Source organism: Nannospalax galili, unplaced genomic scaffold (assembly GCF_000622305.1).
Source record: "Nannospalax galili isolate Female #2095 unplaced genomic scaffold, S.galili_v1.0 scaffold1688, whole genome shotgun sequence".
Taxonomy (NCBI): Eukaryota; Metazoa; Chordata; class Mammalia; order Rodentia; family Spalacidae; genus Nannospalax; species Nannospalax galili.
Genome location: NW_008358621.1, coordinates 1,471,866 through 1,484,384, shown reverse-complemented (window position 1 = coordinate 1,484,384; position 12,519 = coordinate 1,471,866). Strand labels below are relative to the sequence as shown.

At 50.5% G+C, this 12,519-nt stretch overlaps 1 protein-coding gene across 5 annotated transcripts in view; it reads left to right on the top strand.

The window, feature by feature from the left end:
• The first annotated feature begins 6 nt into the window (after positions 1-6).
• Positions 7-12,519, top strand: part of Capzb (capping actin protein of muscle Z-line subunit beta) — a 130,821-nt gene continuing 118,308 nt past the window's right edge. For 2 of the 5 annotated variants that reach the window (XM_008821835.2, XM_008821834.2), the window contains exon 1: positions 7-127. In XM_008821835.2, the coding sequence (XP_008820057.1) occupies positions 125-127 (3 nt within the window). In that variant the 5' untranslated portion in view covers positions 7-124. Of the gene's footprint in view, positions 128-1,161; positions 1,351-12,519 lie in introns of those variants that run through there. The other 3 variants (XM_017795283.2, XM_029558025.1, XM_017795284.2) reach the window with 2 other exon arrangements.

Sequence of the window (12,519 nt, the reverse complement as noted above, 5' to 3'; positions counted from 1 at the left end):
GGGGGGGGAGGGGGGCGCTGACCCGGATGTTCACTCCTGGGCACCCGGGGAAGTGGAAGCGCCGGGCCCTGCTGCGGGGGGGAGAGCCAGAGACGCCGGGACTGGGACCGCCGCCGCCGCCACCATGGTAAAGAGACTCCCCTACGGCCCCGGCGCGGGGGACCCCGCCGCAGCTCGCGTCCCCCTTCCCCGTCGACCCCCTCCGCCCGGGGAGGGTGGGTATTCGGGGTGGGGGAGGGGCGGGGTCTGGGACTCCAGGTGGACGCCACCCCTGGGGTCAGGAGCTGGTGGCGAGCGGCCTGGGTGGCCAGTGACCCTGCCTCGCCTGCCTCGATCCCCTGCCCCCGCCCTTGGCTCCAGTTGGAGCCCAAGTCTCCCTGTGTGTTCTGGATAGCCTCTCCCAGAACCCGGGCTAGATCTCCCCCCCATGACCGGTCCCAGCACCCCCCTCCCAAGCGTAGTCCTCTGCCTGCACCCCGTGGCCTGAGTTAGGTTCCCCTTTCCCATTGGACCCAGGCAAAGGCTAGGAGCTGTGCTATGGCCCAAGCTAGGCCCCTTCCTCCTCAAACTCTCTTCCCCTCTCCTTGGCCTCTGCCTGTACCCTGACAACCCCATTCCAGGGTCCTTAGTCTAGGTTTGTTTTCCTTCATGCCGTGGAGCTTCTCTCCGTGGTCCTAAGTCTGGACCTCTCCCCTGCCGAGGTCCCCTCCTGGCCCTCCCTGCCCCCACCGATCCCCTTCCCTCAGACTTCTCCCTGTTCTTACCGTACCCTGCGTCAGCCCCGCGCTGCCCTCGTCACCCTCGCCTCCGACCCTGCTGCTCCCTGACTTGCCCCCGCCCCAGGTGTCCCCTCCCCCTGTTCCTAGGACGCTCCTGCTAGACAGCCCCTGGCAAGCGGGGGAGAGCCCCAGCCGGGGTGGGGGTGGTCCAGAGTGCTTTGCCTTCCCAGGCTCCAGGCTTGCCCCTTCTGGGGAGGCCTCCTGGGAGTCTGCAAGGGAGGGAGGGAGGGAGGTGGGGGGAAGAAGGAGGGAGGGAGGGAAGGGCGGCATCTGTGTGCCCGGAAGGCAAAGCAGGGCCCTTCCCTTGGCCGCCGCCTCCGTGCCGCCTGGGTAGCCAGTGCTGTGCGCCTTGTGCAGAGCAGGTTGAGGGTGGGCAAGCGCAGTGGACAGGGATGAGCGCACAATCGCTCTCGTGAGGCCCTGGGGCGCGTGGGGAGTTAGGGGCATCAAGCTCAGAGTCCATCTCTACAGCGTGGACAGGATGCACCGGAGCAGGCGCAGCTTCCCTTTCCCCCTGAACTGTCAGCTAGTAAGAGTTGGGACTGCTGATTATGGAGGTGCTTTGGATCCGGTGAGCCGAACTCTCCAGGGCTGAAAGCTAGCTGAACTTGTGTTTGTTTTGGTAATGACTGCAGGCACTGTGTGAGCAAGTGATTTGAGGCCTCCACACATAAGCCCGCCCTCCGACCACTTTGATGCTGTGTGCTGAGCAGGTTCAGCACCTAGGTGGACTAGACCCAGCACGTAGGTGGACCAGACCCAGCACCTAGGTGGAAGGGTCCCTCATGGTTAAGGAAGCTTTGTAGAGTGATCTGGGGAGAGCTCAGGCCACCCACCTGCCTCTAGGGTCTCCACTCCGGTGCCATCTGTAGATGCTTGCAACTGGACTTTGGGCTCTAGATGTTTTTGAGGATCCCAGTTCCTTATTTAATCGGGGTGCTGCAGCTGAACTTGGTGACTAATTCAGATTAGCTAATAAACTTCCTATGTATTGATTATAAAAACATAGGCAATACTGCTTTTCTTACTGTTGCTGTTGGTTGAAAACTGGCCTGTGGGCAGGGCTGGGCCCTATATTGATCTAAGTGGGGAAGGACTTGTCCAGGACAGTTTTGGGTGAGGACTTTAAAATCCTGCGTGTGCTCAGAGTAGAAGAGGATGGTGGAGTGGGGCTCAGATGGGGCTGCCCACAGCAGCATGTTAGAGGGAAGGACAGTCCTCCACATGGAAGAGAAAAGTGAGGGCAAGGATCTAGGAAGAGCACCTGAGGTTTCCAAAGAGCCATGTACTTGATGCTCATTGGGACCTAGTGAAAAGATGGGCGTGGAAAGACGATACTGCTTCACCTGTGTGAGAGAGCTCTTAATCTCCAGTCCTCCAGGCATTGACTGTGTTCCTTTGACAGGTGACTGCTGGGGCAGTGAAACTTATTCTAGGCAGTGCTCAGTCTGTGGACGAACCACTCTTGGCTTGCAGAAGCACACCTGGCAGGCTCCAGACCTAACCTTGCTTATGTGTCTGATATAATGACACTGTTTAAGAAACGTAATGATGGGATGCTCAAACCTGGCAAGGGAGGGGCAGTGTTTATATCTGCAAACTGTGTACAGATCCTCCTCTTAGGAAATGTCTAATAGACACAGTAGTGCATTGCTGTAGGCTGAGCTCTTTAAAGGCAGTGACTTGGGTCTTGTGTTTCTGTCTCGGTCTGTCTGGAGCCTAGAACGGTACCTGGCACTGAAAGGTACAGCTTAGAAAGCTGGGCGTAGTGCCACGTACCTGTAATCTCAGCTATTTAAGAGAGTTCTTAAAAAAAAGGAAAACAGGAAGTTGCTTAGAGTACTCTGCTGGGATGTGTCTGAACTTGGCCACTTGGGTTTCATACTTGCCCTTCTTTAATTTGTTCTTAGTGTTCCCCAGGCTCCTGAGTACTTTCTAATGGCTTGTTGTCATATTTATTCCTAACTTGAATGATCTGGCAACCCAGTGTGGATAGTTTGGTCAGGCTGGAAGTGGGTAATAAATGAAGACCACCATGATTTTTGTTTTCAGTGGGCTTGATGGTAGGAAAAACAGCTAGCTCCCAGCTTTGCCCTCTGGGAAATAGGGGTCTGAGATTCAAAACTGCATCTGACTTTGAAACAGAAGTCCATGATTTTTCCTGGAATCCTTTCACCTTCCCTGTTAAGAATGCTCAGGCAAATGAGATTTATTTGCATTTCCTTAGCAGGCAGTAATCTTACCACTAACCCCTAAGTGCTCCACAATTTCAAAGCACTTTGCCTAGCAGAGCTTTAGCTTCTAATTTAGGGGTTATTATTGTGAGAGTTACATTGTTGGTGCTTGTTGGTGGGACTGTAGCCATGAAAGGCCAGGGAAACCCCTCAGGAGCCGTCACTCCAGCTCACAGATGCCTTTGCTGTTGGAAGCTCCTCGAGTTGTCAAAAAGTAAATCCAGGGAGTAGGACACTAGTATGCCTTGGTCTCCAGTGAATAAGGCACATAGTTCAGGGGCCAGAGAGATGGCTTAGTGGGTAAAGGCGTGTGTTGCCAAGCCTGAGGACCTGGGTTTGATCCCTGGGCCCCGCGTGCTAACATGCTACCCCCTCCCCCACAAATACATACATAAATAATGTAATAAAAATTTTTTAAAAGATAGTTCAGCCAGGCATAGCAGAGGCAGAGGCAGGTGGATCTCTGTGAGTTCAAGGCCAACCTGGTCTACATAGTGAGGTCCAGGACAGCTGGGGCTACAGGGAGACCCTGTCTCAAAAAGACCAAAAAAAAAAAAAAAAAAAAAAAGTTCAACTTAGATCCAGTGGGTGTATACAGTCCTGTCCAGGTAACCCAGCTGGCCTCTTTTTGATGTAATGCTTATAAAAAGTAGTCAGTGGTCAATAGTTGAGATTAACGTATGGTAATCCATGCTTTTGAAGGTAGCTCTGTCTCCCTGTTTATAACTTGGAAGTCCTATACTGTTACATTCCATCAGGAAGGGAAAGAGAGCAGCTGATGGACAGCACAGGGAGGTGATGGCAGGTTCCTGACCATTCGGAACCTTGTTTGCCAGACTGGGAGGCACCTTACTGTTGAGCAAATGCAGAGGCACACTGCATGTATGAGGTATGGGCTACCATTGCTTCAGTGTGTGTGTGTGTGTGTGTGTGTGTGCGCGCGCGCGCGCGTGTGTGTGCGCGCGCGTGCACGCGGCTGCTGTGTGCTGCTTGTGTGCTAAGGATACAGTGGTAAGCAAGGCAGGCACGGCTATCTATGGTCCTTGCAGCCTCCAAGGGTTAATTGTTGTGTGAATCTAGAACTGAAGGCTGTGGCTTGGAATCCCAGCTATGCAGCTACTGAAGAAGTTGAGGTCTAGCCTGTGTGTGTGTGTGTGTGTGTGTGTGTTAGAGAGAGAGAGAGAGAGAGAGAGCGAGAGAGAGAGAGTCCTTGTCACTCTTCCCTAATGTCTAAGAGGGAAGTGTTTAATATAATTGTAAAGCTATATGCATGTATGAGCAATGGAGGAGATGGAAGAGAAGGTCGGGCTTGAGCCAGGTTCCACTCTGGGGTTTCCCGGTGTGCTGCTGTCCCACCTACCCTTGCAGTGGAATGAAGTGCACATGCTTGCAGCCTGTTCTGCCGCACACCCCAGGCACTCTCCATGTAGCACTGTGGAAGGCTACTACGACCACTGACCCAGGATCTTCAGTGATCCACAAACGTGACTGAGGTTATGTAGCTCAGCCAGTTTTGTTTAACACAGATGTGCAACTCAAAAGGTCAGGTGATCAGTGTGAGTAGCAGTGTGTAACTCTGGACTCCTGTGTGGGACTCTGGGTTTCTAAGAAGCATTGAACCACAGGACCCTTGCTACGAGGGTTTGTCCATCTCCTTGAAGCAATCCTTCCAACTATGGTGGAGTCTAGAAACCCGAAGGAAGCCGCCGCAAGCTCATTGGTCTGGGGATCTGCTAGTGCAGGGCCATTTCCAGACCTGGGTATTTACAGATTAATGTTTCAGTGTAAGAAGGTGGAGACATTTATGGGGCCCTAGCCACGTGCCATGTACTCTGCCAGATGCCGTAGCCTGTTGAATGTGGGTTGCAGCCGCTGGATAAGGAAGGTTCAGTCTTGGACAGAAGGCAGCAGTGGGCGAGAAGTCAGACTTTGGGCCAGACTGCCTGAGGCTAATATGTGCCGCCTCACAGGAGGGTTAAATGAGATAGTACTTGACACATGCTTTGAACGTTACCTAACAGGTAATTATATAAATCTTAACTATCATCTTCATCATCTTCCAGCTGAGGTGCAGAGGCTTATGTGGTTGGTCCTGCTGTAACAGAGTAGCGGAATTGAGTGTTCTGACCTCAGAGCTGGACCCCTAGTCTGCACTCCTTACTGCCTGCTCATGCTGCTTTGAAGTATACTCGGCTGTGGGCTGTGCCTTGAATGGAGGACTTCCTTACCTAGCCTGAGGCTCTTTGTCCTCTGAAGACAGGTTCCCTGTCAGCTGAGTACTGTCTGTGCTGGTGGAGCCCCTTTTGAGCAAAGGGTCTTTACCCTCCTCTAAGCCGAAAGGTTAGGAGCTCTGAGTGAGCAGGGGCCTTGGGCCTTGTCACTTGGCCCTGGCTGCCTGACACTCAGGAAGTGCTTCCGGACACTGAGTGAGATTCAGAGGTGACTGTCTCCTTTGCTGCCTGCTGCACAGAACATGGACTTGAGAGTGGGGTGTGTGAATGGAGTCCTGCTTGTCACTCAGTATGAGACTTAGATGAGGCTTTTACCCTTTCTTCACCTCAGTATTTTGATGTGCAATTTGAGGGCAGTATTTCATAGGGACACCAGGAAAAGGAAATGGCTTATTTATTTTACGTGTACTGCCATGCCATGGCATGTGTGTGAAGGTCAGAGGTCAACTTTCAGGAGAGTTGATTTTCTTCTTCTACCATGTGGTGCCTGGGGATCAGTCTCAGGTCCTCAGGCTTTGGGGAAGGCACATTTACCTGCTGAGCCATCTCTCTGGTCCGGAAATAGCATATTTAACATATTAGAGCCACACAGTAAGCTGGAGTTATGGCTACTGTGGGTCCTATTCTGGGTCCCCAAGTGTATGTGATACAAATAGCAGCCACAGTCCCTGACCTCTAGTTCAGGCGAGGAAGCAAGATTCACACACAAGTTAAGCACAGGGGAAAGGGTTCAGTAATGGGAAAGATGGATGACGCGCCACATGTGGGTTGTGGCCTGGGCATTTCACCTCCTCCAGAAAGCCCTGTAGATACTCCAAGCATCAGCCAGTTTAGGGCTAGTGAGACCCAGGACCTGAGACCCAGGAAGACCTTGCCCAGGTAGAGAGGAAGAGGAAGACAGTGGCGCAAGTCAGCCAGAGAGTCTTCTGAATAAAGGCCAAGGTCAGCGTACAGGCAGCCTGGTGAGTTTGAGGACTGCAGGGTAGACAAGAGCGAGGAAAGTGTTCATTGCCAGCCGCCCAAGTTGCTAAGCTAAGGAGTTTGCATTTGATCTGGACAGCATGGAGCCAGTGACATTTTTGACAGGGCAGGTAGGAGTTTGAGGAGACTGGCAGAGCAGTGGTATTTTAGGAAGACTACTCTGGCCTTGGTGTGTAGGGAGGCCTGGGAGAGGAAAGAGACAGGAGCAAAGAGAGAGGCCTTCCTAGGCATGAGCCTAGGCATGAGGGTCTGGCCCCTCTGTGGCTATGGGAAGGAAGGGACGGTGGAGAAAGATGAGGAAAACAGGCACAGTGAGCTGCAGAGGTTTGCCATCTCTGGTTGCGGGGTACTTCGGCTCCCCAGAACTCCTTGTGCAGGCATTCTGATTGGATGGTTTATCATTGATGTACAGCTTAAATCCTAGATAATGGTGTCTGCCAAGCCTTGATAGACTGTTGACAACCACCAAATGAAGATTTTTGTCCTGGTTAGCCCAGTGACCAGCCAGCCAGCCTGCATCTGCTGGTGACGCTGTGTCCAGCAGAAGCACCTGTGATGCCCAGTCTGCTGAGGGAGACTACTGTGTGGGAGGCTGCAGGAGGTGTTAATTGAGTGTTTCCATAGTCCGTGCAGCCCTATGAGCCTAGTCCATGCTATGCTAGCCACCTCTAGTCATTTTAATCATTTTCAGGCCGAGGAGTGGCATGTCAAAGATCCTGAGAGTGCCCTAGAGATATAAGCACTGAGCCAGCTTGAGCCACACCCCCTGTGCAGCCCAGGCTGGCCCCAGCCTCCCCTCCACTGCGACTGTGCTTCCTCTTGCCGTCTGTCACACTGTTTCTGTCATCTTCCTCATGATCAGTCCTGCTTTGTCCAGAGCAGTGACCTGGGTAGTTACCATCTCCCTGCCCTGGTGGTTTCTGTGGAGGAAGGGTTATTGTGATGTGTGTGTATGCGAAGTGTAGGCAATGCTTGGCATGGTGTAAGTTTGAGAGGCGTGTTGGCTGTTATTTTTGTTCACATGGGTAGTTGATGGCTGGTGATTGTCTTAAACCTCCCAGCTGGTCTGGGAGGCAAAGTGCTAGCCCTTCTGAGACTGCTGGAGTTAGAGTCCCTGACCCAAGGTCAGCAGCCTTAGCAGTCGGCTCAATTAATCCCAGTGCTTTCTGGTCTCAAGGGTTCTTATCAGGGTGTGGATTGCTGACACTTGTTACCCCTGACCCTGAACTTCTGCTTAAACTGTTTCCCAAAGCTTCCTCTTCTGCTGAGCTTATGCCTTAGGAGAATCTGCTTTGAAACCCTCATCTGATTGACCAGTATTGGTTTTAATAGTGTTGGTCTTACATAGAAGAAAGTGATGGGATTGTATTTGCCAAGTGAAGTATCTTTAACTTAAAAGACAGCCCATAATTCCAGCACTCGGGAGGCAGAGGCAGGCAGATCTCTGTGAGTTCAAGGCCAGCATGGCCTACATAGTGAGTTCCAGGTCAGCTGGGGCTACAGAGAGACCCTGTCTCAAAAAGACAAAAAAAAAAAAAAAAAAAAAAAAAAAAAAAAAAGACAGCCTATGTCAGGCAGTATCATCTTAGGGGAGCACCGTGACATACGTAAGTGGTCCTTGACTGAAATATTAATGTGGTAGATGAGTGTAGTAAAATTGTGGAAAGACGGTTTTCCCTGTACCGTCTCTGCTGGTACAGATGAATAATAGACATCTTCCAAGGAGCACTAAGCCAGGAATGTTTTCTGGTCCTTTCTCAGCTGTAGCCGTGGATGGTGGATAGTAGATGGAGGGCTGAGGTCCAGCTTGCTCCTGTTGTGTTGTGGCTCTCTGCCTGAGGCTTTGACCCTGCAGGGCTGTCTCTGGTTTCACACGTGCAGTTTCCTGGAGGAGGAGCTTTTGTCCACCACACCCTCTGGTGGAGAGATTGCTCTTAGGGCACTGTGGCCTCTGGGGAAGCCACTCTGGAGCCTTTCCCTATGTTGTAGATTTGTTTTCAGCAACTGTTTGCCAGTCTTCTGACTGCCTGGTGACTTGACTTAGGCTGGGGGTTCAGGTTGCTCTATTGAGAATTTTTTTCTTTTTTTAAAAAATTTTTATTTATTATTTTTATTTTATGTGTATGGGTGTATTGCCTGCATGTAGGTAAGTGCACCTGTGTCGTGCAATGCCTGCGGAGGTCAAGAGGCTGTAGGACCTTCTGGAACTGGAGTTACAGACAGTCGTTAACTGCCATGTGGGTGCTGGGATTCGAACCTGGGTCTTCTGCAAAAACAACCAGTGTTCTTAACCTCTGAGCTATCTCTCCAGCCCCTCTTTTTCTCTTTCTTTTTTTGGAGATAGGGTCTTCCTGTAGCCCCAGCTGCCCTGGAACTCACTATGTAGACCAGGCTGGCCTCCATCTCACATAAATTCACCTGCTTCTGCCTCGTAAGTGCTGGTTGGTGAGCTCTATGGAGGATTTCTATGTAGACACGTGTGGCCTTGAGCTCCTGATTGGCAAGTACTAGGATCACAAGTGTGATCTGTTGAGGGTTTCAGTTTTGGAGTGTTTGTGTGTGTATGTGAAAGAGTGTTCATGACGTGTGGTGGCACGTGTGTGCCACAGTGTGTTTGCGGAGGTCAGAGGACAACTTCCTGGAGCTGGTTCTTTCCTTCCATCTTTATGTGAATTCCAGTGTTTGAACTCAGGTTGCTTGAACTCAGGCTTGTGTGGCAAGCTCCTTTACCTGCTGATCCATATCACTGTCCCACTGTTGACGATTTCTGTTGTGAGCTTCCTCAGTGCATACCCCTACAGACAGCCCTTATGAAATCTCATTCAGGCATGGGTGTTTGCACATGCACATGCAAGTGGTTATTGCCAGTTGTCCTTCGATTTGGGGCCTCAGCCTTGTTCATGAGGCCTGCGTTGGTGGTACTGGAGGTGGAGGTTGCTGGAAACTGCAGCCTTCTTTTTATGGCCCCTGATAACTCTCTCCAGGGGTTTCCATTAGTCACAAGTGTCCCCTTCCTTCTGCCACAATCTGGAGCTCTAATTCTCTCAAGCCCAGCCCTAGGAGATCATTTCCTGCTGTTGCAAATAAGGAAACCAAAGCTCAGAGGGTGTGGTAACTCCCTCAGGGGCCCCAGCCTAGGCGTGGCCCTTGCCTTGTAGGTCCCAGCCCATCCCACTCAAAGCTCCTGCTGGGTTGTGCTGCGCTGGTTGTGTTATAGGGGCTGAAAGGTTCCTAGGTAGGTCCAGCCACAGTGCCTGAGTCTGGGCTTAGGTTAGTTTGGGTCTGAGCCTTAGGGAAGTGCAGTGTGGTTTTAGAAAGGTACCTGGCAGCCTAGAAGAAGTGTTAGTGGTGTCTTAGGCCACTAGCAGCAGGGCACCATGTCTAGGCACCAGGGCAGGTCTTTGCTTGGTCTTTTTGAGACAGGGTCTTCATGTAGTCACATCTGGCCTGGAAGTCATAGTATAGACCAGGCTAGCCTCAATCTCACAGAGATCCTGCCTGCCTCTGAGATTAAAGGAGTGTGCTACCCGGCAGGTACCAGGACAGGTCTTTGTGTATGAGTACCAGCATCCCTAGTTTCTATGAGTGACAGCAGCAGCACATGTTGACATGTGGGGGCAGCCTCTTGTTGGCAAGCCTTGTAGACTTCCCTTAGCTTCCTCTGAAGCACACCTGAGCCTTGGGCACCTTGTATTGTATACAGCCTTGGGCAGGTCCAGTTAAGTTTTTTTCTTATATTTAGGAAATAATAAATAGCCTTACTCAGCTGTGAATGCTGTCACAGTGTCCCACTGTCCCTGGCATGTGTCAGGGCTCTGTAGGTGTTTGTTAAATGACTGAATGCCATTTTTTTTTTGTAGGAAAAAATGATTGGAGATGAACATTTTGTATGGTCCAGCCCAATACAGTTTAAACGCTAGGTCAGGGTGATTTGAGTAAGGGGCCCTAGCATTGTCCAGTTTTCCTTGGACCTGTGCTGTCTGCTAAACCTGGTTTTCACAAGGCCAAACTAGTCACCAGAATGAGTCTCTTGATCAACAGAGGAGCTGAGCAGGGTCTGCCCTACAGGTTATGTCAGCACACTCTTAGTCCCAAAGACGGGCAGGGTGGCCTTGGGGAGATCAGCTGTGGCAGGAACAGTGATCTTCGTAGCAGTGGGTGGTACTGATGGCTCTGTAGGGTGATGACTGATGGCACTTGGCCTGAAGTTAAATGAACTGCAGCTCTCCAGGTTTCTGAATGATCCTACATAGTCTGATTCCTGAGTCTGGGGCCCTGAAGTGCATGTGCCAGAAACAGAAAACCAGGGATGAGGTCCAAGGCATGTAGAGGGTGGTTTCCTCTCTTTGCCTCCTTGTATATGAAATGGTGGGTAGGAATGAAGCTGTTTCTAGCTAGGTCTGCTGCTCAGTGGTAGAGTGCTGCCAAGCATGTGTGGAGGTCCTGGGTTCCGTCCCTAGCACTGAAAAAAAGAAAGGTTGGGGGGGGCTATTTCTGATGGGTTGTGTGAGGATTAGAAGATGCATGCAAAGCCAGGCACATATAACACCTTCCTTGTGCACACTGATAAGTCAGCATGCCATCACCAGCGACACAGATCCTTAGCATGTTATTAGAAACGAAACTTCCACCTGTGGGCTGTTCCTGCGCTTCGCATGAGGGCTGGATGTCCTGCTGGGAGGTAGTCTGCAACCCTCAGCAGCCCTGAGCCTCACAGATACCCACCTGTGCTCAATGGACAAGCTGAAATGGAGCTTTTGTTCCTGGGGATAATACAAGCTACTCTTTGGGAAAATGGCTTTTTTTTTTTTCTTTCTCTGAGCATGAGTTACCAACCTTGGTGTGCCAGTTAAATTTGGTACCTTGAACCTTTGAGGGAATCAAAACACTCATCAGTGCCCCTTGTCACCCCCGCCCATTCTGTGCTTATTTTCTGGCCCATCTTTTCCTCTGAAGGCGCCCTCAGCTGCTCACCCATGTTGCATTTGTAAACTGCCAGACTTTACTGCTCAGCTTATGTGTGTGTATCTGTGTATGTGTGCCACATGTGTTTGCAGAGACCAGAAGAGGGCATTGGATCCCTGGAGCTAGAGTTAACAGGCAGTTGAGAGCCGAACATGGGTCCTTTAAAAAAGCAGCAAGCGGTCTTAACCACTGAGCCATCTCCAGCCCCAACATATGTTTGATTTCAAAGCACATAGGAGACAAGATCTGTGGAAATGGGATGAGAGCTTGTGCTTGTTGAATGCAGCCTGATGTTAGCATATGGGAAGGCTGTCCCTGGATCGGCACCCTCCGTGGTTGCCTGTGAACTGGGTGAGCTCAGTTTCATCTCTGAGCCAAGCCTCCCCATCTGTAAAGTGAGCACCCAGTCAGCCTCTTCTCAGGGTAGAGGATGAAAGAAGAATATGGGATATTCAGTGCTGTAGCTGAGACCTTACAAGTGAGGACTTGAAACAGTCTTAAAATAGGCTGAATTTTCTGTAGCAGTTCGGTCATTTGTCATGAAGATTGGTACGGTTGGTTTGGTTCTGAAAATCTTTGAACTAAAGAGTATTGTAAATGTGAAGAGCACATGAAGCCCTTCAGTCAGATTTTAGCATTTGCTCTTAGGCCACTCCTTTACCCAGTAGGCCTGTGCACATTGCCTTGGACTCATGCAAGGAACTTTCACTGGATCAGCCTTCTATGCTGAGCATTGTAGACACCGCCTCATGTCACATGACCATATTCGTCATTCCCCCCCCACACACCTCGTTCCCATTTTCCAGATATGGAATGGGGGCCTGGGAAGTTTCCTTTTAAAAAATATTTTATTATTTTTATTTTATGTGTGTGAGTGTATTCCCTGCATGTGTGTGAGTATACCCATGTCATGCAGTGCCTACAGTAGTCAGAAGGCATAGGATTCCCTGGAACTGAAATTACAGATACTTGTTAGCTGCCATGTGGGTGCTGGGAATTGAACTCAGGTTCTCTGTCAGAGCAGCCAGTGCTCTTAACTGCTGAGCCATCTCTCCAGCCCCTTTGGAGGTTTCTTGTACAAGGTCACATGGCAGGTAAAGGACTAGAGGTCACTGTAACATACAAATTTTATGTTCATGTACATGTGTGTTGTTTGATGTTCAAATTCGGGTAAGCCTATGTTTGGATGTTTATCACTGGTGAAAACATTCAAAGTCCTTTCTCTAGCTTTGCTTTGTTTTATTTCTCGTTTTTAATTTTTATTATTTTTATTTTATGTGTATGAGTGTATTGCCTGCATGTATGTGAGTGCACCTGTGTTGTGCAGTG